At 37.6% G+C, this 22642-nt stretch overlaps 1 protein-coding gene across 4 annotated transcripts in view; it reads right to left on the bottom strand.

The window, feature by feature from the left end:
- Dock4 (dedicator of cytokinesis 4) overlaps nt 1-22642 on the bottom strand; it is a 437803-nt gene that overhangs the window by 157221 nt on the left and 257940 nt on the right. For all 4 annotated transcript variants that reach the window (XM_078040061.1, XM_078040058.1, XM_078040060.1 and 1 more), the window contains exons 13-15: nt 17623-17748; nt 5345-5469; nt 4190-4352 (exon numbers count right to left, since the gene is read on the bottom strand). In XM_078040061.1, coding sequence (XP_077896187.1) covers nt 4190-4352; nt 5345-5469; nt 17623-17748 — 414 coding nt within the window. The remainder of the gene's footprint in view (nt 1-4189; nt 4353-5344; nt 5470-17622; nt 17749-22642) is intronic.

Below are 22642 nucleotides of genomic sequence, written 5' to 3'. Positions count from 1 at the left end.
TCTGGGCTCTTTCTTCTGTTCCTTTGGTCTATCAATTTATTCCTTCACAATATCATACTGTCTTGATTACGTGGTTTTACAGTAGTTCTTAAACTCAGACAATGTCAATCCACTAACTTTGTTCTTCTCTAATACTGTGTTGGCTATTTAGGTCTCTTGCTTTTCCTTTTCCATATAAATTTTAGGATCAGTTCTCTCTCTCTCTCTCTCTCTCTCTCTCTCTCGCTCTCTCTCTCTCTCTCTCTCTCTCTCTCTCTCGCTCTCTCTCACCGTGACAACATTCAGTTAGGAAGAACTGACATCTTCACAATATTGAGTTTTCCTAACCATGAACATATCTCTTGGATTCTTTACAGCAAAACTTTTCAAAAGACTTGTCTATATTTATAGCTTTCTCTTCCTTTTCTCTATCTCACTCTTGAACTCACATCCATCACCACAAATACACTAAAATCACCTGCCAAATTCAATGTTAAATCAAATGATAATTTCTCTGTCTTTACCTTATTTATTACTGGCTCCTGACATATCTGATCAATTCTCTCTTGAAAAACTAGTTTCATTTAGCCTTCTGGATGCTATTTATCCTTGATTATCCTTCAACCTCCTGGCTCTTCTTATTGTGACTTAATGGCTCCTTCCCTTTCTCCCAGCTATAAATGTGGGTGAGTGCTCTAGAGAGCCATCCATGGACTTCTCTCTGCTATCTGATCATATTACTCAGGAATCTCATTTGGACTCATGGCTTTTAAAAAAATGTCAAAATTAATGGTGTGCTGGAGCTGGATTGTACTAGATCATAAGAGTTGAGAATAGGCATCTCTCTCCAACTCCACATTTGATGAAATCATTTTGGTAGCTTAAAATTAGCCATGGTTGGAGCACTTATGTCATGGAAATCAACAAATGTTACAAATCAGGGCTATTCATGCCCTGAGTTCTGGTCTTTAAATAGTTATAGCAGAATACTGAACTATATGTTCTCATTCCCAAGTTTAAGTTTCCAACCTGGATCTCATTCAATTTCCTGACATTTTGAATATTTAATAAATATCAAACGTCTAAAATGAAATGTTTGATTTTTGTTCCCCAAACAGTTTCCTCTTGTTGTCTTCCCCATGTCATTAAATGAATAATTCATTCTCAGGTCAAAATCCTCAGATCATTTTTGACTTTTCTCCTTCTTTCACATCTAATTCGTCAATAATCTCTAGAAAAAGAACCAAACCAGTACCATAATGTGACTAATTTAATCTCTTAGTTAAAAAAACTATGAAAGCCTCCCAAATGGTCTTCCTGTTCCCAATTGGTCTGTCTACAATCTATCATCCATACAGAAGCCAAACCCTCTAATGGCTCTCCTTCTCATTCCAATAAAATCCACGGAGTCTTTGTGATGATGTAAGAGACAATAGTAGATCTGGTTTCCTTGCTTTTTCCTCCCTGTTCTCTTGCTGTTCCTTAAAAATATTAAGCATGTTAGGTGTGGTGGTACACACCTGTAATCCCAGCGGCATGGGAGGCTGAGGCAGGAGAATTGCGAGTTCAAAGCCAGCCTTAGCAAATGTGAGGTGCTAAGCAACTCAGTGAGACCCTGTTTCTAAATAAAATACAAAAAGGGCAAGGGATGGGGCTCAGTGGTTGAGTGTCCCTGAATTCAATCCCCAGTACCTGACCCTCCCCAACAAAAAAGAAAATGCCAAATATGTTTCAAGCTTCTGTCTTTTGTATTTACCATTCTCTCTCTCTCTGGAATATTCTTTCCCCAGATACCTCAATAGCTCAAGCCTTTACCACTTCTACCTTGTTGCTGACACACCTCATTATCAGAGAGGTATTCCCTTGACCACTTTATGTAAAGTAGCAACATAGTACTATCACTTTCTAGCCCCCAAACTCAATTTAGCCTTCTTTACTACACCCACCACTCAGTATCCATATATCATGTTTATTTCTATACATATAGATCTATGATAAAGTTTAGTTTTTTTAATTAGATACAGCAAGATTTAGAAAAATAACTTACTATAGATTTTAGCAAACTTAGAATATGATTTTTCCCTCCTGAGAACTTTTAACTTTTCACTTAAGGGAAGTATTTTATATCTTCTGCTTGGCATATCTAAAATGCCAGCATCAGTATTCTTGAATTTTGGGGCCATTTATGTAAAATAAAGGTGACTGAACACAAGCACTGTGACCAAAACAGTCAATATGATAACTGAGACAGCCATTAAGTGACTTATAGGTGGGTATTATATACCATATGAATACACTGGACAAAGGGATGATTCACAACTCAGGTGGGATAAGATGGGATGGTGCCAGATATCATCCTGCTACTTAGAATGGCAAGCAATTTAAGACTTATGAATCATTTATGGAATTTTCCATTTCACATTTTTGAACTGAGGTTGACTCTGGATAACTGAAATCAAGAACCACTAAAACTGTGGTTATGGGGAGACTAATGTATCATGTATTTATTTCCTCATCTACCCTCTCTGGAATGAAAGCTCTATGAGAGGGAAATCTTGTATTCATAGATACATCTCCAGCACCCAGTCAAGTGCTCAGGTATACTATAGGTATTCAATAAATATTCATTTCATGAATAAATGATATTTTGAACAAGCAAAAATATTGATGTCCATGTGGTAAAATAATTTCAGTGAATATGTGTAGTTTATGGGATTATGGGAATTTTTTCTTCTTTATGCTTTGCTATTTCTTTTGAATTTTAATAATGAACATTAAAACATCTCAAATGTGTGAGCAATGTTTAAAGTACAGGATGAGAGGGCAGAGATTTAACAGATTTTACTGAAAACAGCCTTTGTTCTGCTTTCCAAGTCATGAATTACAATAATTTTCTCCAAATGCTCTCCCCGTTTCCCTGCTGTTTCACCTTTATTTTCCTCTATCCTTTCCTTGCTTTAAAGCTCAAAGCTCATATTAGGTCCAAGTGAGAATTGATAACAAAGGCTGGTGGAAGGAACAGTTTTTCTATCACTCTAAGTCCTTTATGTTTTCCCATTTCAAGTCCTTTATGTAAAACTCTTCTGGGAATTTGAAAGACCACTGAGACTCTGCTAGCCATGTTCCTGTATTCTAAAACAAAATTTAATTTATAGAGCTTTCTGCACCAATTATGAAATATGCCATAGTCATGGCCACAGATGTAGTCCTCTCCTGAAGAAGAGAACTGGTTGAATTATAGTGTCCCTCAGGGGAAGTCGCCATGTATCTCTTGATGGTGCCCTGAGACTGCAGAGGCACAGAATGGAAAGGAGCCTGCCACTTTTCTAATCCTGTGATTCTCCTATACCTCTCACCTGCTATATGCCTCTCAAAGCAAGATTTACCAGAACCTTCTCCTGTCACAATGTATATTCTAGGGGGTGTCTACAATACATTTCAGGGACACAGGGAATATCAAAGATTACTGGTCAGAGCTCAGTGGGGGTATGGAGGATGCTTGAGAGTGTGGTAATGAATATAAGAGAATTAAAATAGAGATACCAGGAAATGACAACTTCATGGACAGTAATGTCCACATGAATAAATCTGGTAAAATTTCTGTCTTGAGTTGTTTAAATCTGTAAATAAGGCTATTACTTTGTATTATCTGAAAGACCTTTTCCGGCTGACATTATTTGATCCTCATTTCGACATCATCTGACACTGAACAGGGATGCAGATATACACAAATGAGACATCAATTCAAGTCTAACAGGCTTACCAGTGGATGAACATGCACAGAAGATTCTGAGTAAGCTCTGCCGTTCTGACCAGGAGCTGGATCAGTTCTTGGTGCTACCAGTCTGGTCAGGGCTGCTGAAGACCAGAACCTACCCAAGTTTTAATGCTGTCTCCCTTTCTATCTAATCTTTCTAGACCATGGTGAGCTTTTTATAAAAGCAATCAATTTAAAGAGAATCTGCAGATTTCCTGCAGTTTTTTCCCCCTCTTCTCTCATTTCTTCTCTGTTTCCATAAAGGTTTTTGGCTTTGCAAATAGTGAGTCCAATTCCCTCTCAGGGTTCCCACTCACCTTCTTTCCTCCCTCCAGAAATCTCATTTGTCACTCTTTCTGCAGATCAGCCCCCTATCATCACTACAGCTAAATGACTATACTATACACATATCAACACAATACAGCCACAGAACCAACCCCAGCAAACACTTACTGGAACAATGCCGAAACTCAAAGCGGATGTGTGCGCCCCTGAACTTATCCACAGGAATAGGCAGTTTCAGCAGTTCAGACCACCTGGGACTGTTGTTATGATAAAGCACAAAGGAGTGGTATTCACTAGCTGGAGGCTCTCCAGAGCCAAAGGAGATAAAATCCTAACAAAGGAAACATGCAGGTTAAAGACAGCTTCATCCAAAGAATGAGTCTCTTCAAAGTGGCACCACAATCAGTGCTCTTTCTGCCTGGGCTCCCCAAACAGCACCCCATGTGAAATCACCTCCCCATTCTTTGCCACGTCATTTCTGTACTTGCTGCTGCCCAGTAAGGTGTGTCGGTTTAATTTGATGCTGGTCTTCCAGGGCATGCTGTGCCCAGGTGATGTATGAGAGATGGACAACTGCAGGACCCACTGGAAGTACGAATATGAGGCAAAGTCCCCAGACTGCTGAAGCCAAAAGCCCATTCATGGTCCCAGCAGGTACTCACTGGGCTCAGCAGCCAACACTAAAAGCAACAGGGCAATATACTTCCTCAATAAGAAGAGCCTCAGGAAAAATGCTTCTTCCATGAAGGAGCCTATTATTATCACCCCAAATGGCAAGTAGTACCCCAGTCTTCATGTCCAATTATGGTAAAAAAAAAATTTGTAAGATTAAATATGACTCCCCCCAACTTTTTTTTAGCCAATTGCCAAAGATCAAGTGTTTCATACAAAACCATGGCAGATGAAAGGGGGAATAATTAAATAGCATAAATAAATATTACACTTAAGGAATAACTGTTATGAAGAAAATATTTGACACAATAAAATAAAAGCCTTTTTGCTTTTCTATTTCATTTTTGAGAGGCATCCTAATGAGTTTTTAAAAAGAAAACTTGGGCTGGGGTTGTGGCTCAGCAGTAGAGAGCTTTCCTAGCATGTGTGAGATCCGGGTTCCATCCTCAGCACCACAAAAAATGAACAAAATAAAGATATTGTGCCCACGTATAACACACACACACACACACACACACATATATATATATATAACTATACAGGGTGGAGAAGACAATACTGCAAATCAGAAATTAACTGATCACATTAAAGATGAAGCCAAAGCAATTATGTAGAATAATTTTACCAAAAAAATATCCAGTATTAACGTACCTTTAAGGTCTGGCCACTACTATCTACAATGAACATCGTAACTTCCACATTTCTGGCCACACTCTTCCCTCCTTTCTCAAATTCTCCCCTTTCTATGGTGATATATAAATCATTCCTCATTTCACCTATTAGGAAATGAAAAATAAAATCACGTTTTATATATATATATTTGGAAGTGTAATAGTGTTTTATCAGGAAAAACTTTAGTTTATAAAATTTACTGTCATACATATAAAGATACAAATGTACTTTAAAAGAAGGGTCCCACCCTCACTGCCAGTGCTGAAGAAGAATAAAAGCCAACTTCTGCTAGTCTGAACTCACAATACTACAAATGTGCATTTAAGAGATGAATACCAAGACTGAGGAGGAAGGTGGTGTCCAGTCTCACCATTTGTCAATATTTCCCTCATTTCATTTACGAGGTGTGATTACAAAATGACAGCCTAGCAGAGGTGGCTCACAGAAACCAGTATTATTACTTTTTAGTAACGGCACTTTAGAGTAGAAGAATTACCTAAATGGAATAAAATGATAGGACTGCAAAGAGTATAGTTACAATTTAAATCTTTTCCAAAATTCACAGACAAAATGATCTCACTGCTGGAAGAATCCAGATTAGCACTTTATGAGCACAGATGTAGAATAATTCACTCACACAAATTCAATTTAATATTTCATGCCATCAAGCTATAAAACAAATGAGTAAGGCCCTAGATTCAAACTGACATTTTCTAGGCACACATGAACCATCTATATTTTCTCCATTTGTGATTTATAGAACTTGAATGTCTTTTAACCCCACCCTTTTCTTATGATTATAAGAAAAAATAACATTGTGCCAACTAGCAAACTTATGCAAATGGTCTAAAAGCATGCTTTTTTTTTTTTTTTACTTCTCCTGTAAGAATTAAGTGGCATGGGTGGATAGAAATAAGAAATACATAAATGAAGCACTACTACTTGAAAGTTTTTGAAGATCAATGTTGGTGAGATGGCAAGGCCAAACTTATTTATTATAACTTTCAAATGTTTGAAAGATTAAAAGTAACACTCTTTGAGAAAAACCTTCCATTAGGAGGCAGAAAATCACCAGAAAGAAAAATAACCACATAAATGTCTGCAACTGTAAGAGTTATAAAAGTTTCTGATCAAAGTGTGTTTAACAAAGTACCCCAGCTCTCCAATCCCAGTGTCCTAGTCACCATCTTCCATGAAAACCAGCTTTTATGATAGCATCGTTCCCAAATGACCTGGGCTGACTAGGAAACAGATGGGCATAAAACAAATGAATTGAGTAAGTTCCAATAAGTATTAAACCTGAACCACCCTCTGCAAAGAGTATATAAAACGCACGCTAGTGGAAACAACTGATACAGAAATCTCTGGCTTATGAATTTCCACATTCTCATACAGCTTATAGAACCAACTTGGGAAAGTGATAAATTTATAAGTCCAGGACAAAACCAACACATTTCATGAGTCAGACATCATTAGGTACATGTATGGCTGCACATATGGTGCAATGTACATCATGTACAACCAGAAAAATGTAAAGTTGTGCTGCAATTATGTACAGTGAATCAAAAGGCATTCTGCTGTCATACATACCTATTTAAAATAAATAAATTAATAAAAATATTATATATGCTTTGAAAGTTTTGTTTTAACTTTTTCCATGTTTTTAATGTTTTAATGAATGGTCCAGTCACTTTTGAAAGTTTGCTAGATTTTTTTTTATAACCCATTTCATTTTATTACTATTGAGATGTTCCTCGGTATTCGTGAGAGATTGTTTAACGGTCCTCTGGTCCACACCAAAATTCATGGATGCTCAAGTTCCTTCTATAAAATGGTGCAGTATTTGCATATATCCTACACACATCTTTCCAGGTACTTTAAATCATGTCTATATTACTTATGAAATCTAATACAATGTAAATGCTATGTAAACAGTTGTTATATTGTATTATTTAAGGAGTCATGATAAGAAAAATTCTATGTGTTCAATGCAGACACAATTATTTTTCTGAATGTTTCTGATTCATCGCTGGTTGAATCTGTGAATGTGGAATCTGTGGATACAAGGGCGTGTGTGTGTGTGTGTGTGTGTGTGTATTTAAAAAACATACACAAACACACCTTAAGGTTATTTTTTAAAAATTCTACTAGAGAACGAAGAGCAAACTTGCAAATTTTGTCATCCGAATCAAGCTACTTAGGCCAATAAAAAAGAACTTTGGTGTGCTAACTGACTGCACACATACCAGTCAGTAAGGTGCTTGGAAGGACATTCTTGACATCAGTTTACCATTAACAGATGTGGCAGGTTAAAAAAAAAAAAAAAAACAATAAAATTATTTTGGTCCTTGAAGTAGGTGATGCATCTCACAAGCAAAGTACAAACCAGACGCTGATTAATGGGAAGCATAGCTATAGGGACTTTTACCTAAGGAATTTCTCATAATGAATAATTAGCTTGTCTAACTACACAGGGATTGGTTGTCCTGCAAAAGAAGGACTAGAGTTTTCTTGGGAGAGTGTTTTCCTCACTCCTCTGCTAGAAGGCCACATCCACTTTGACTTCAGCAAAAGCAAGAGGGATGAGGGAGGTCTGCAAGGTACCCTGTTTTCTCACGTCTGTAGGCTAGACCCAAAGGAGGGAAGGCAGGGAGATGACTGCCAGTGTCCCACAATTTTTCTTCCAATTATTCATTCAACAACTATTTCTCGAGCACCTCCTTTGTGCCAGATGTACTATTCTAACCGGTGAATAAAGCAAACATTGCAGATTCTAGTAAAGGTAGGTCTTTAATAAACTAGTAAAATACACAACACACTGAACAATGTGGCTAAATTTGTGAGAGAAGGGGTAGGGGATGTCAAATAGGGGCAGAGAAGGAGTTATAATTCAACATGCTAATGAGAAGGATCTTCATGAAACATCAGAGACCAAAGTAAGCCATGCCATGGTCTAACACAGGAGCAAGGTGATAAATGACACTAGAATCTCATGCCAATCCACAAAGTCTATTTAGCTTCTAACTTAGCTGAATTCTCCTGTATCTTCATTACAAAGGAGATTCTGAACTCAAGCATGCCTAAAGGCTGTAGGGTCACAGGATAATCAGAATAAAGAGATTTAAGTTCTACTCTCTTTGCTACTACTATATTGTGACATTAGTCTACACAGGACAATACAAAGCTCTGGAAATCATGTCTTTCCATTATCAAAATGAGAGTGAACTAATAGCAAAGGTACAGACAAGACAGTGGAGGGACACTTGTCCTTGGAAAGGACAAGGTGACTTTCTTATGCTATGCTTTCTCTGACTTACAAAAGAGCTTCCAGAATAGAAGACATCCATAGATTAGGATACCTTGTACAGATGCTTTAATATTCTATTCCTCAAATGTCACCATTCCTGTAAGCCCTCTTATCTTCTGTAAATCTTTTAGACTGAACCAAGATTTCTTTGAAAAGAAAGCACATGACAAGAAGAATATTTCTCCTGGGAGACATTCTATATATGCTTCTCTCCAGGAATTCTGCGGCTTGCTATGTTCCAATACTGCAAGGTGCCACATTCTGCCAAAATATGCAAAAGGATAAAGCTGAAACAAGTGCTAATTAAAACTGATGCACTTGAAGAGCTCTGGAGTAAACTAATAAGCCCAAGTGGTGTTAGGAAAGCATCTTGGGTAATTAGGAGAGAAACCATAAAGTGAGTATAAAATGGAGTCATGGCACCAGTGTGAAAAGCTATTTTCCCGACAATGTTTATTAACACCTCACACCTCTCAAATTTATTACTCTGTAAATTTGATGTACATGACACTCTCCTCTCATTAGCAGGCCCACTAGTTGGGAAACCTGTATACAAGTGAAGGCTTCTCAAAATATTGCAGACAAGATGAAGATAAGGCCACAGCAATGGGAACAAAGTCGAAAGACTTCAGTGACTTCAGTCCAAAGGGTTGATTAATAGCTTGACCTAAGCAGGCACAAGGTTTCCACTAATAGAAGCAAACCCTGAGAGTTGAACATCAAGGTTCAGATTTGATTTTGGATTTTTAAATTAGGGTACATGACTGGTAAAGTTTATGCAAATATTCCAAAATAAAAAACAAGAACAAAAACAAAAACAAAAAAAACCTCTGCAATCTGAAACACTTCTGGTACTAATCACTTCAGATGAGGGAGCGACTCAGCCAGTAGTGGGAGTCCTGCTAGTAAGAGCAGCAGCAGCAGCAGCATAACTTCAGGGAGGACCAGCTGTGGGTCAGGTATTTTGTGAAGCACTAGAAGTAGAACCTCTCCTTAAATGCTCACATCCACTTTATAAAAAGGCACTATTATTTCCATTTTAGAGATGAGAAAACTGAAGCATAGACGTAAAGAAATGTGTCCAAAGTATTATTAGAACCCCACTTTATCCAGGAAAAAAATGCAATTCACCAGAGTGAGAATAGCTATCAGGTAAGATGAAACAATCTGCCTTGTCTCTCACTACAAGTGACTCCAGCAAGGAAGGTGTAAGCCCTATATTATTGTGCATTGATCAAAAAGTCATGAAATACTGATTTCAGTTCTAGGAACCCTCTTTATAGAACAGAAACGGCAAATGATAACATACAGGCTACAGACAATATGAAGAAAGGACTTAAAGTTCTAAGCAAAAAACCTCAAACCAGTGGATAGAAGAGGGAGGGAGAATGGCCCAATGTGAAAAAGGTCATTTTGAGAAGAGATCTGATAATGTGTTTTTTTAAAATTTTTCCTTCATTTTTTTACCTTTATTTATTTTTATGTGGTGCTGAGGATTGAAACCAGTGCTTCACATATGCCAGGCAAGCACTCTGCCACTGAGATACAACCCCAGCTTCTGACGATGTGTTCTTGGTCATCATAAATTTTCAATGAACTGGGCTGGGGATGTAGCTCAAGCGGTAGCGTGCTTGCCTGGCATGTGCGGGGCACTGGATTCGATCCTCAGCACCACATACAAATAAAGATGTGTCCACCGAAAACTAAAAAAAAAAAAAACATATTAAAAAATTCTCTCTCTCAAAAAAAAAAATACTAAAAAAAAAAAAAAAATTCAATGAACCAGAAAACCACTTTGAGGAACCCTGAAGAGAAAATTCCGCATCAAATACATTGGCTGTAGGGTCCTTCACGTGGGTGGCAGGTACACAAATGTTCCAAGGATTGGGAACCTATGGATATGTTACCTTATGTAACCTAATTTAAGTAAAGTAAATCCTTGAAACCTATGAATATGTTAATTTACAAATAAGGGACTTTACAGACATGATTAAATTAAGGATCTTGAGGATACGGAGATTTTCTTGGATTGCTGGGGTGGGTCCAATATAATCACAAAGGTCCTTAAAAGATGCAGGCAGAAGAATCGGTTAGAGAAAGGGTTGTGATGAGGAAACAGAAGTTGAAATGATGATGTGCAGATAGACTCCAGAAGCTGGAAATGGCAAGGAAGGAGATTCTCCCCAAAGCCATCAGAAGAAATGCAGCCCTGCTAACACCTTGATTTTTCCTCCATGAGACTAGAATGAACTCTGACCTCCAGAATGGTAATAAACATTAGTGTTGTTTTAAGCCATCTCATTTGTGGTGATGATTTCTTATAAGAAACTAATATAATGTGCCCTCTAGAGCTAAGCTTGTGTCACTTCATGACACCTTCAAGGAGGAGGAAGGAGGAGGATTCACAGGTAACTGGAGACTAAAGCAGACCACACACAAGAAAAATGTCAGGATGGGATGGAAAATTAACTAATGTGAAGCATAGCTTAACATTTCTCACAGATTCAGTTGAGTAAAACCTATCGAAGTTATTTTTCTACTTTCTGTCTGTTGTTCTCCTTTTTGTTTTGCTATGCTTCCAGGAAAGTTGTAGAGGGTAGTGGTCTTTTTTGGAGAGGGTATCTTCAAATTTTTGCTTATGAATATCCAATATACAAGGGTAACTCACAGAACAGCACCTGTGCCAGGTGTTTTAGAACAGTTCTGCAGAGAGGCAGGTGCAGGGACAGGTAATCATTCCCCATGGCCTATCTCACTCTGGGACAATGCATGAAGAGCTTGAAGGACCATTGTGGGAAAGCTCTACATCCTTGAGTGATGAAGCTCTTGGCTTCTTAATTTGAGAGGTGCCATCCCCTCCCCTAGTCTGATCCGAAGCTGAGAGACAAACTCAGGGTGATGTGGTAGAAGCTCCATCTCTCTCTGGTCATTGTGGCATTCACTGCTTGCAAAGTCACCATTTCTTTGCATGATTAGGGGTTCGTGTCCGAGCTATATGTTTATATAAACAAACACACACACACACACACACACACCCTATATGATATAGAGGCTCACTGAGTTGGGCTGGGAGGGTGATGAACTTTGGTTAGATTTAGGATATACTTTTAAGGAAAATTAAATCATACCATAATAGTTCCAATCTACTTTCTCCATAGAAGGGTCACCTCTGGATTAATTCCATCTGCTGATGTGCATTTCTCTATCAGTAAGCAGTAAATCATAATATTTATATTAAAAAAAGCACAGTAGCTTGCTTTCTTAACCATGATGCAGACACATTTATAACACTCTTGACTGGAGCCCTGTAAATCATTATCTAGTCAAATTACTTACAAAACAAATTTAAATAAATCTTGAGATCAATATCCACTTCCCTTATCACTCCACCATTTTACTTAAAAAAACCCAAAAACAATGAATTAGAAGCTTCAAAGACCAACTAAGAGCACCAGAAGGAATTTATCACAGGTCCCCTAACAATGAGTGACAGTTTAACAAACTCCTGTGTGGAGCAAGTCTCCAGGGAAATGGGGTGCAGGCAGGGAAGATGAAGTAGTGAGATCATGATGGTGAAATCATAAACTTAAGAGTAAGAATGGGTGTTTAAGGTGGAAGAAGGGCAGTTAGATCTTCCATGACCTTTGAGACACATCTGTTATATTTGCTCCAAAATGTCTGGTGGATGGAAACTCAGACCTTCCTGATACTCAGGAATGGCCCAGGCCTGATCTGCACAGTCTGTTAAGACATTTAATGGCCAGGCTGTCCAATACAATAAATGCTGCCACATGTGTGGCAACTGAACACTTAAAATGTGACTTGGCTGCAAGGAGATTTTTTAACAGCAGCAAGACTGAGGTTCAAAAACATTCAAAATATTTTATATGGATTACCTATTGAGATGATAATATTTTGAGTGTAAAGGTTTAAATAACATGTACTGTTAAAATTAATTTCACCTCTTCTTTTCTGGGTTTTTAAAGTAGCTGCTAGCAAATTTTAAATTATATTTGTGGTTTGCTTTTTATTTCTATAGGAGAGCATGATTTTAAATATTTTTGCTGCTCTCCCTCTCTTAGGCTTAGAGACCAAAGCACAAAACTCCCCTCAGAATAATTATCTGGATTATTGGTAATAGTGATAAAGCTTCTCTGAAAATACCTTCTCTTAATTGGAAATAATATCCTAAGAAATAAAGTGTGGAGTGACTGACCCTTAACTCAGAGAATGATCATTGTCTTGATGGTTCCAAAGCACAAAGGCAGGCAGTTTCTTCACACCAGATGATATCTTAGAGATCCACCTGTGCAAAAGCAAGGTCAAGGGGAGAGTTTCTGTCTTCATGTTTTCTCATTTCAAAAAGAGCTGGGCACTGATTGTGTTGTGCCATCCTTCAAACAGTTCTCTGTGTGTTCCTGTCTACTTCAAGAGCACAGATCATTCTGTTCAGCAGAGAGGCAGTGGCTGTGTTGATGAAGTTGGTCCTTTTGGAATGAGCGTGTGCTTCACCTGTCTTGACCCCTATCAGACCACTACAGATGCAAATTAACTCTGAAAGCAAGTCTAGAAAATGGAAAAAGAAAATCATGCTTTCAGACTATCCATGTCACACTGTGATCAGAAATGTTGTTCACAAACAATTTCGAAGCACTCAGCTCAATTTTTCACTAAGTCACTGGTGAGAATTAATTGACCATTCTGAAAATAACCACAGAAGACAGAACTACATGTTTCCCAATGTAAAAAAAAAAAAAATTCAGTCACTTTTAGAGCTCCTTTCAGCTGTTTGAATAAATAACTACATCTCTCCTTTCTTCATCTAATTTGGAAAGATTAAGAAGTCAACAATAAAAAGGAGAAAAGAAAGAGAAGGAAGTGTATCAAATTACCTTCTAGTCCCACAGTGCAGACTTGTGTCTGGGAAGGGCTGTTCCCCTGGACAGTGTGAACCTTCCACTACAAGACAGAGCCAGAAAGGGACAGAAGCATGCCTTATACCCCCAGAAAGACCATTGCCATCACTAAAGCCAGACAAAAGCTGCATAAGCATAGCACCTCCCAGACAATTCAGCCAGTGAAGTGTCATCTTGCTTTATATTTTTCCATTTCTCAATGATACTGCCCAGAGACCAAGATGAGGAATTCAGCTGGCTGTATTCTGCTCTGAAATATGTTTTTTATATTAGATTTGCCCATCAATTTGCTTCCCAGTGGGATGAATTTTTTTTTGCTTTTTTGTTGAAGAGGAAATACCAGTTATTTATAGCAACTGAAGGAAATAATGAACGGTTGCAAGAGCCACTGAATAGCATGCCACCAAGTAAACAGATCTATAAACAGTCATTTTCAACAACAGTAGGATGAGATGCTCAAGCAGAATAGGTCTCTAAGCTAGGTCAGGTCATTTCAGGAAGACTTCCAAACTGTTCTCTCAGCTCTCTCTGCATGAACGAATTTCTATCAAGAGATCACAAAATGGTGCAATGGGCAAGGCTGGTCATTTGGGGTTTTTATTCACAACAATCACAAGACATTTAAATCATAGTCCAGAGGATCTAATTTTTAAAAAGGTTGTCCACAGCTTTATATTGTTCCATTTGGTCTATTTTTTTTCCCTTTTCTTGGTTGTGGAGGGTGGGGTAGGAAGCAATGAGAAATACTAATACTCAATATGCTATCTTTCATCTCCTAACTTGCAGGTCAAAGGGCAGAAGATTTTTGTTTCTATGCAAGACCAAACACAAGGTAGAACCTTCCCATCATAAAATTTGGAGGCTGATGAAAATTCATTTTTTGGTTTGTAAAACAAGGATGTGACATGTTAAATTTTTTTTAATTAAAGTAAGCCATAATAACCTGCACAGCTTACTCCCATTCTAAGGTAAAATTCGGAGACCTTAGAGATGGATGCTAAAGAAGAAGATGACAAAGACAAAAAGGAAAAAAGAAAGAAAGTGAGAGGGCTAGACACACAAAGGGACAGATAAACCAAAGCTCAGTGAGGATAATCCCACCTGTTAGTCTTCTATTCCTAGGGACAATGAGAAATTTCTAGAATTTTAGCATCTTGGATTCACAACTAAATGGCATTTCAACGTTTCTGGTTTGTTCTAAGCTTTTACATTTCCAAGGATTTTAACAGGCTATTCTCTCATTAAATCCAGATCTTCACAGAACTTGAAAAATTAAAATTTGGGCTGGGGTTGCAGCTCAGTGGTAGAGCGCTTGCCTCTCATGCTTGAGGCACTGGGTTTGATCCTCAGCACCACATAAATAATAAATAAACAAACAAACAAATAAATACAGACATTATGTCCATCTACAACTAAAAATAAATATATTAAAAAATTAAAAAGTTTTTCGAGTTTAGGTTTTCTTTTAACATTGGAGGTGGAGCATTGGTACCTGCACAGGCTCAGTACCAGAGCTGGGTTTGCTGCTAGCACAGAGGCAAACAATGGGAGATGTGGCCTGGAGTCACTGGCTTGAAGACCCTGCTTAGATGTCACCTCTCTATGAAATCTTCCATAAGGTTCCTTCAACAGGAGGAAGGTTCTATGCCTCCTCTGTGCTCCCTCTAACCCCTTCCAGATCTCCCTGTGTCTTCTGCCTGGGCATGAGCAGGTCACCCCTGAGGGCCTGAGCAGGTCTCAAGCTCCCCAGCTATACCTTCTCCAAGCTATGATCACACTCTCTTGGATAATCCCCAACAGCCTCCGCATTGATCTCCCTGTTTCTTTCCTGCCCTCCCACTTTCCTTCCAGGTACAACCTTCACGTAGAGACTATAATAATCTGGTCAGAATGTATACCAGTTAGGCACACCCCTGCTCAAAGTCTTCCAGTTGTTCCTTTCATCATTCTGAATAACAGTCAAAGTGTTTAGTGTGATCTCCAAGACCCCACATGATTTTCTGTCCTCCTTATTCTGTCTCCCATCACCATGACTCCCTTCTGGCCACGATGGTTTTCTTGCAGTTCTTCAGATATGCCAGGCATTCTCCTGCCTCAGGGCCTTTGCATTTGTTTCTTCTGCCTGGAATGCTTCTCTCTGCATGGCATCCTCTTTTCTTTCAGTTCTTTACTCTTTGTGTCATCACATAAATTCTTACCTATCTAAAGTTTCCATCTCTCATCCCAGCCTGACTATCATTTCAGATATTCCTAAGCCCTTTACTTACCTGAGTATTTAGTATCTTTAAACACATATATTTTACTTACACATTAATTATGATTTTTTATTAGAAAATAAGTTCCATGAGAAAAGGGATTTCTTTTTCTGTTTGTTCATTATTGTATTTCCAATAGCTGGAAGAATACCTCGGCCCATAGAAGGTACCCAAAACAAAACAAAACAAAACAAAAAACTGTAGAATGAATGAATTCATCCTTTAATTTGGGGATCCTGGCATAAAACTGATCCTCAATCAATGCCTGTTGCCTGCACTGACCACGTTTGCTAAATACAACAGGTTTTCTCATCAGCAGGTATACTATTCTTGCCCATCTCATCAGTTTGTATGTAAAATACTCAGAGAACTGTAAGTTGCCATAAGATTATGAAGGGGCATGCTTTCAAAAACTTGTTTTGGTTGAGAGATACAGACCAACTTACTGCAAAATTCCATCAGTTTCAATGAACTTTGCATTGATTTCACAATGTGAACCCTTTTAACCTCTGCCTTTTCATTTAGAAAACAAACACTTGTGGAGTCTTTTTTGGGTCTAAGAAAGACATGAATCATATACACAAACTGATCTAGAAAACGTAAAAAAGACATATGGTATTTGTACATGGATGCTTATTTACATATATAGATATATATTTACAATGGGAAAAAAATTCTGCAGGAGAGGACAACTGCTGCCCAGTAACAGTTCTTATCAAAACCTATACAAAGACATTAGATTGGGTAGAGAGAGGTGATGGGAGGGAAGGGGAGGGGGGGTATAGGAAGGGCAGCAGAATAAAATAGACACTAGTATTGCTGTATGTATATACGTGACGGTATAACCAATGTGATTCTGCAACCTGTACACTTGGAAAAATGAGAATTCATACCCCATTTGATTCACATGTATGATGTATGATATGTCAAGATCATGGTATTGTCATGAGCAACTAATAAAAAAAATAAAAATAAAAATAAAATAAAATGTATCAACCGACAGAACAATTTTGGCTTTTGGAATGATACTAAGAAACATGATATACCAGTCATAGAGGTACATTTTAAGGCGTCTCAGCAGGGGGATTATGGTACAAGAAAAACAATGGAATTACAGCTTCAGATGTATGTCAGATGTTCTAAATATATAAAATCTGTGTCTTTTCCTTTTTCTCAAAAAAAAAAAAAAAACAAACAAACAAAAAAAAAAAAAACAACAACCTATACAGAGTCTGGCACTGTGGCACATGCCTGTAATCCCAGAGGCTTGGGAGGCTGAAACAAGAGGATCGCACGTTCAAAGCCAGCCTCAGCAATGGCGGAGTACTAAGCAACTCAGTGAGGCCCTGTGTCTAAATAAAATACAAAATAGGGCTGGGGCTGTGGCTCCAGTGGTCAAGTGCCTCTGAGTTCAATCCCTGGTAGCAAAAAAAAGAAAAACAAAACAAAACAAAAACCTATAAGGATATCCTCCCAGCATATTCACTGACATTTTCCACTAAGGGGTAAAATATTTTCTGGATACTATCCCCATTTTTATCATTATCATGGTCATAATGAAATGTAGCCATGGCCAACACTAGTTACCCACCTTAAGATAATCAAGATGTACAAATACTTTGAAAAAAAAAACTTATTATCACACACTTCATTTTATTCTTCAGCATGGCCCACATGAACTCCTCAAAATTGACAATTTGAAAAATTTCTCAAATGTCAAAAACAAAGACAACGTGCCCATGCGTGATCATTTTGATGTACCCTACCCACATAACCTACCAGGCATGATAATATTAGAAAAACCCAACTTCCTTGTTATGGATACTCCATGAGAAAAGACGGATGAGTACTCTCTTCTGATTTGTTCAATGTCTCCGTGCAATAGTTGGAGGGAAACGGCTAACCCTGAAACAAATGAGAGATATCAAGTTAGAACCAGAATAGAAATAGCATAAATAGAAGCCCATGTACTTCAATAGGCCCATTTTTATGGCAGCACAGTTTTAAACTATGGGTTAATATTCACACAGATCAACAGAAACTAGATAACACTTCTCCATCATCAAACTCTTGAGTTTTCTCACCTATAAGGAGGCTCATAGGAAGCCTGGTTCCAGCCCCCACACCCTCTCCCTAGCCCCACCTAAGGAAACACATCTTTGTACCAACAATCATCCTAGCAATACGGTGGCCACCTGACCCCAGAAGACAGCATGTCAATAGTAGAGTTTTCGCTTTTTTTGCTCAACTCTATAAGGGCTATGAATAATGACTTATCAAATATTAGAAGCATGAACAATAAATCATAAGGCATTAATTCAGGGATTTAAAGGATACTGATGACGATTTTTCCTGAAACTTAAGAAACAAAGATAATTATAACAAAACTAAGGTTACATTCTTGTCATTATTCACAGTAGAAACTCGGGATGGCACTTATTTTCTCCTGAGGAGAATTGGCAAGATGTAGGACACCTTGATAAACAAAGGAAATTTAGTCTCTAAAGTAGAAAAATTATCTGTTTTTTTTTAACCCCAATTACAGTGACATTATCACAGTAGGATATACAGAAGATGAGTGACACTTTCTTCATACATAATTTCCCCAATTCTCTGGCAAGAAGTACAAAAAAGAAATTAATGTCATGTCTTTGTGAATGTTTGTATGTATTTCAAAGACAGGTAGTGTCTTTCAGCTTTCTCAGTCCCCTTTCCTTTGTCCATAATTGTTTTAAAACAAGAAAGACAGAAAGTTTCCTCACCTACATTAGTAATAGAATATGAAACTTGTCAAAGGTAACTCACTTTCAAAAATTTTGTCATCATTAACCTGAATGTAATTTAAAAATGAAGTTGGGTGATAGATTCAAGAAAATGGTAAATTTGCTCCCTTGAGATCTTCAATCTATACTGTTATTTATCACTGCTTTTCCCCTTGATGATGCCCATACTATGTCAGGTTCCACTCTGACCCATAACTAACAGCACGAGAATGCTCTCTAGAGCTAAAGGCATAAGAAGGACCAAAAGTATACCGCAATGACAAAGAAATGCTAAACTTATTTGCCATGCATCTAGATTAGGATCTTTTTTTTTTTTTTTACTCTAATAATACCAGCAAATAAGAATGGCAAAAGCGGTGTTTTGTTGGTTGATTTGCTTGCTTTTCAAGATGGGCAAAAGAAAAAGGAAAGAGGGACTGGGGCACCACCACAATGTTGTCTTCGCCCTTTCCCACAGGCATCTAACAGAGTTTTGTTTCAGGGGGGTGCTATGAGAATTAAATTAAATCTGGCAGGTACTCACAACTTTAAATCTGCACCCATTTTGACCAAACTATCCCTGTCTACCCCTCCATTCACTTGAGTTGGGCAACTAAGGCAACTGAACCCTTCAAGGAGAGTCTGTCCTTCCACAGCCAGGTGGAATGAAGTGGGTCTAGATGATCTGGTGGATGCAATTCTCTGTACAGCTTAGGGATACTTTATGTGGCCCTACTGGTTCCATTTACAACCTAGAGGCAAGAGAATGAAGACATAATAACTTGGGTTCCTGCCCAGCTGTCATAGCAGCTACTTCTTTCTGACTCACACCCTCTACTATCCCACTCATTGAGTGGCTCCTCTGTTCTCCTCCCACTTCCATCCTTTTGCCTGCAAATACTCACCCCCACCATCACCATCATCACTACCATCATCAGAAGCTGGTATCTGATAAACACCAGTGTATGACACACATGGTAAATAATAATAGTTCTTCTTGCCAGGGAAAGAACTGTTCAAAAGTCATGGTGTACTACCTATGTGATGCTTTCAAGTGCAGAATAAGATGAATTTAACTCAATTTTTTAGATCCTGTGATTTTTTTTTTTTTTTTTGGTAAGTGAAGATCATTTTACTGGGCTTTCTCATGGAAGGATTGGCTTGGAAATACTTGTAACACTCTGAGGTATGTAGAAGGAAAGAAAGAAAGAAAGAATAAGAAGAAATACTCAATAGAAGTGAGAAAGCAAAGACATTACGCTCTTCAGTTCAGAGGTTAGACCCAGGAAAGCTGATAAGCATTCTTGTTTGGCTCCATAAGAGCCAGCATTCATTCAACCTGTAGTGACTTCTTTTACATAACTCTTTTTCCGGAGGAGTTAAGACAATGACAAAAGAAAAACATTTAGGGGCTTCGGGGATGTAGCTCAGTGATACAGTGTTTGCCTCCAATGTACAAGGTCCTGGGTTTGAGGACCAGCATCAAAACACACACACACACACACACACACACACACACACACACAAGCATTTAGTTAGAGATAACAGGAATCCTGAAGAAAATTAAAGAAGATACAAAAAGAGAAAACAAAAATGAACGCTTTAGGAAAAGACCTGGATGGACAGAGAGCAATAAAGGACAGAGAAATATATCAATACTCCCTAGACATCAAAAGCCGTAGAGAGGAGCTGGACTTGTGGCTCAGTAGTAGAGTGCTTGCCTGGCATGTGTGAGGCCCCGGGTTTGATCCTCAGCATGACAAAAAAAAATAATAATAATAATAATAAAATAATAAATAAATATCCGTTGACAACTAAAAAATATTTTTTAAAAAAGCCATAGAGAGGGGAGAATACAAAAAACAGTGAGGACCCACTGAGGAGGAAGTGGATAGAGGGTAGTGGATAAAGGGAAGGGAATGCCAAAGTGTTGAGAAAATAGTCAAAATACTGTGGAACAAAGAAAACTAGAAACTTATAAGAGTTTGATGTATCCTATAAAATGTTCAACCCGAATATTTAGAAAAATCTAGATATTGATTGTAATTATTTCTCTTGTCTACCTCAGAAATAAAAATTGTGGTGGTAGTGGTGGTGGTGGTGGTGTGTGTGGGGGGGTGCCATTTGGAGTTCCAGAATGAAAAACTTATAGTCAAGGATTGGAAAGGTCAACTGGATGGAGGGATTGACCACAATATACTTGCTCTGCCCAAATCATCTTCTCTTTCCATAAAGAAACTATAATACTTAACTAAAAAACGTGAAGAAAGCCTGTACTTTCAATAAGAGAAAAAAACAAACAAAAACTAAGCCATGGTACTGGTGGTGAGTCCACAGGATCTGCCCACAATGAGCCATTGCTTTCTATTTATTTTTCAATCAGGGAAATTCCTGATCCTATTTTTACAGTGGTCCTTAATTATCATGACCACAATCAAGAGGTTGGATAAATGAGTCACCACAACAAGAAAAAATAACATATTAAAACTAAGAAACTACTCATCCTTGCAAAGAAGGGAGCAAATATTTAGACATTCTTTCTAACAAAGTTGAACTCATATATAGAAGACAGAAAGCAAGGAAAAGAATAATGGTTGCCAGGGGCTAGGCAGAGTGGGGTAGGGAGAATGAGGTAGATGGGAAGATCTGGTCACAGGGTACACAATTTTAGTTAGAGTCAGTAAGTTCTGGGGACCTACAGCATGGTCACTAGAGTTAATAATGTATTCTATATTTGAAAATTGCTAAGGGAGATTTTAAATGTTGTCTCCACATACACGCCCAGATACATGTTGATTATATTCATTTAAACATTTCACAATGTATACGTAAGTTAAAAGATCACATTGTATATCATAAACACATAATTTTCATGTGTCAATTATACCTTAATAAAGACAGAAGGAAAAAAAAAGACCTATATTTGTATATTTCAATTCCATGAAGATTAGCCCTATCCTTTTGGGTCTAGTCATTTATGACACAGGGCATGTTCATAAAAGAGTATCTTTCTTTCCATTTTCTTCCTCGTCATCCTACTTCACTGGCTTGGAGATTCCTGCTATCTCTGGGGGTGGTGCAACTTTCAAAATTTTATTCATACACTTTACCTCGTTCCTGCCATAATTTAAAACATTATGACCAACAGTAATGTGATTAGAGAGGAAATAGAAGGTGCTATGTAAGAATATACACCATAGGGTTCTTGCTCCTAAGGAACTGACAATCTAATAATGAAAGTAAGACACACACACCACACACAAAAAACAGAGCATAAGGCAAAATGGCTTAAGTGTATAGAAGGAATATAAAAATAAGGTAAAAATTTGTTACTGAAAAAATTTGAAAGTTGATGGCACAATTTTTATAGAGATTTATAATAACCTGTAAAACAAGCTAAGGAACCAGGTTAATTCTTTAATTTTTAAACTATGTAAGTAATGTTTGCATCACTTTTTCTGACACTTGATTTTAGTACTCAAAATGAACTTGGTATGGAAGAAATGTTCCCCTTATTAGAAGAAATGTAATCATTAAACTGAACTTTCACATCAATCTAGATGTTTAAGGCTCAATTATAAAATTTGATAGCTAATTTTAAACAAAAGCATAGTCATTAATTTATCTGTTGTCTGCCACAAAACAGCAAATTATTCAAGATTAAGTTCAACATATAGAGCAGTTGTGAAGTATAAAAAAAAAAAAAAAAGGTTTGGTACCTGTTACACCGAATGTGGTTGATAGTTTGGTAGCTCTAGTTTTATAAGAATTAAAACTAACTCTCCAAGATGGTTCCTTTTAAATTCATAAAATTCTTTATTTTTGTATAAAAAATGGCAAACACAGCAGGATTTATTAGCAGCCAAGATTAATTTTAGACTACATCAGCCATTTTGCCACTAATGAACCAAATAACATGTAGCTCTGATGTATAGCAATGCAAAAATGGAAAGCCAGGACAAATATATGATATTATTAATTGATGCAGTTTCAGAAGTACATCACACGCGGCAAGAGCCTGTCTCGATGTTAACTTC

Source organism: Ictidomys tridecemlineatus, chromosome 2 (genome assembly GCF_052094955.1).
Source record: "Ictidomys tridecemlineatus isolate mIctTri1 chromosome 2, mIctTri1.hap1, whole genome shotgun sequence".
Classification (NCBI taxonomy): Eukaryota; Metazoa; Chordata; class Mammalia; order Rodentia; family Sciuridae; genus Ictidomys; species Ictidomys tridecemlineatus.
Note: the sequence above shows the minus strand (reverse complement) of the source record. Positions and strands in the feature narration are given on the sequence as shown.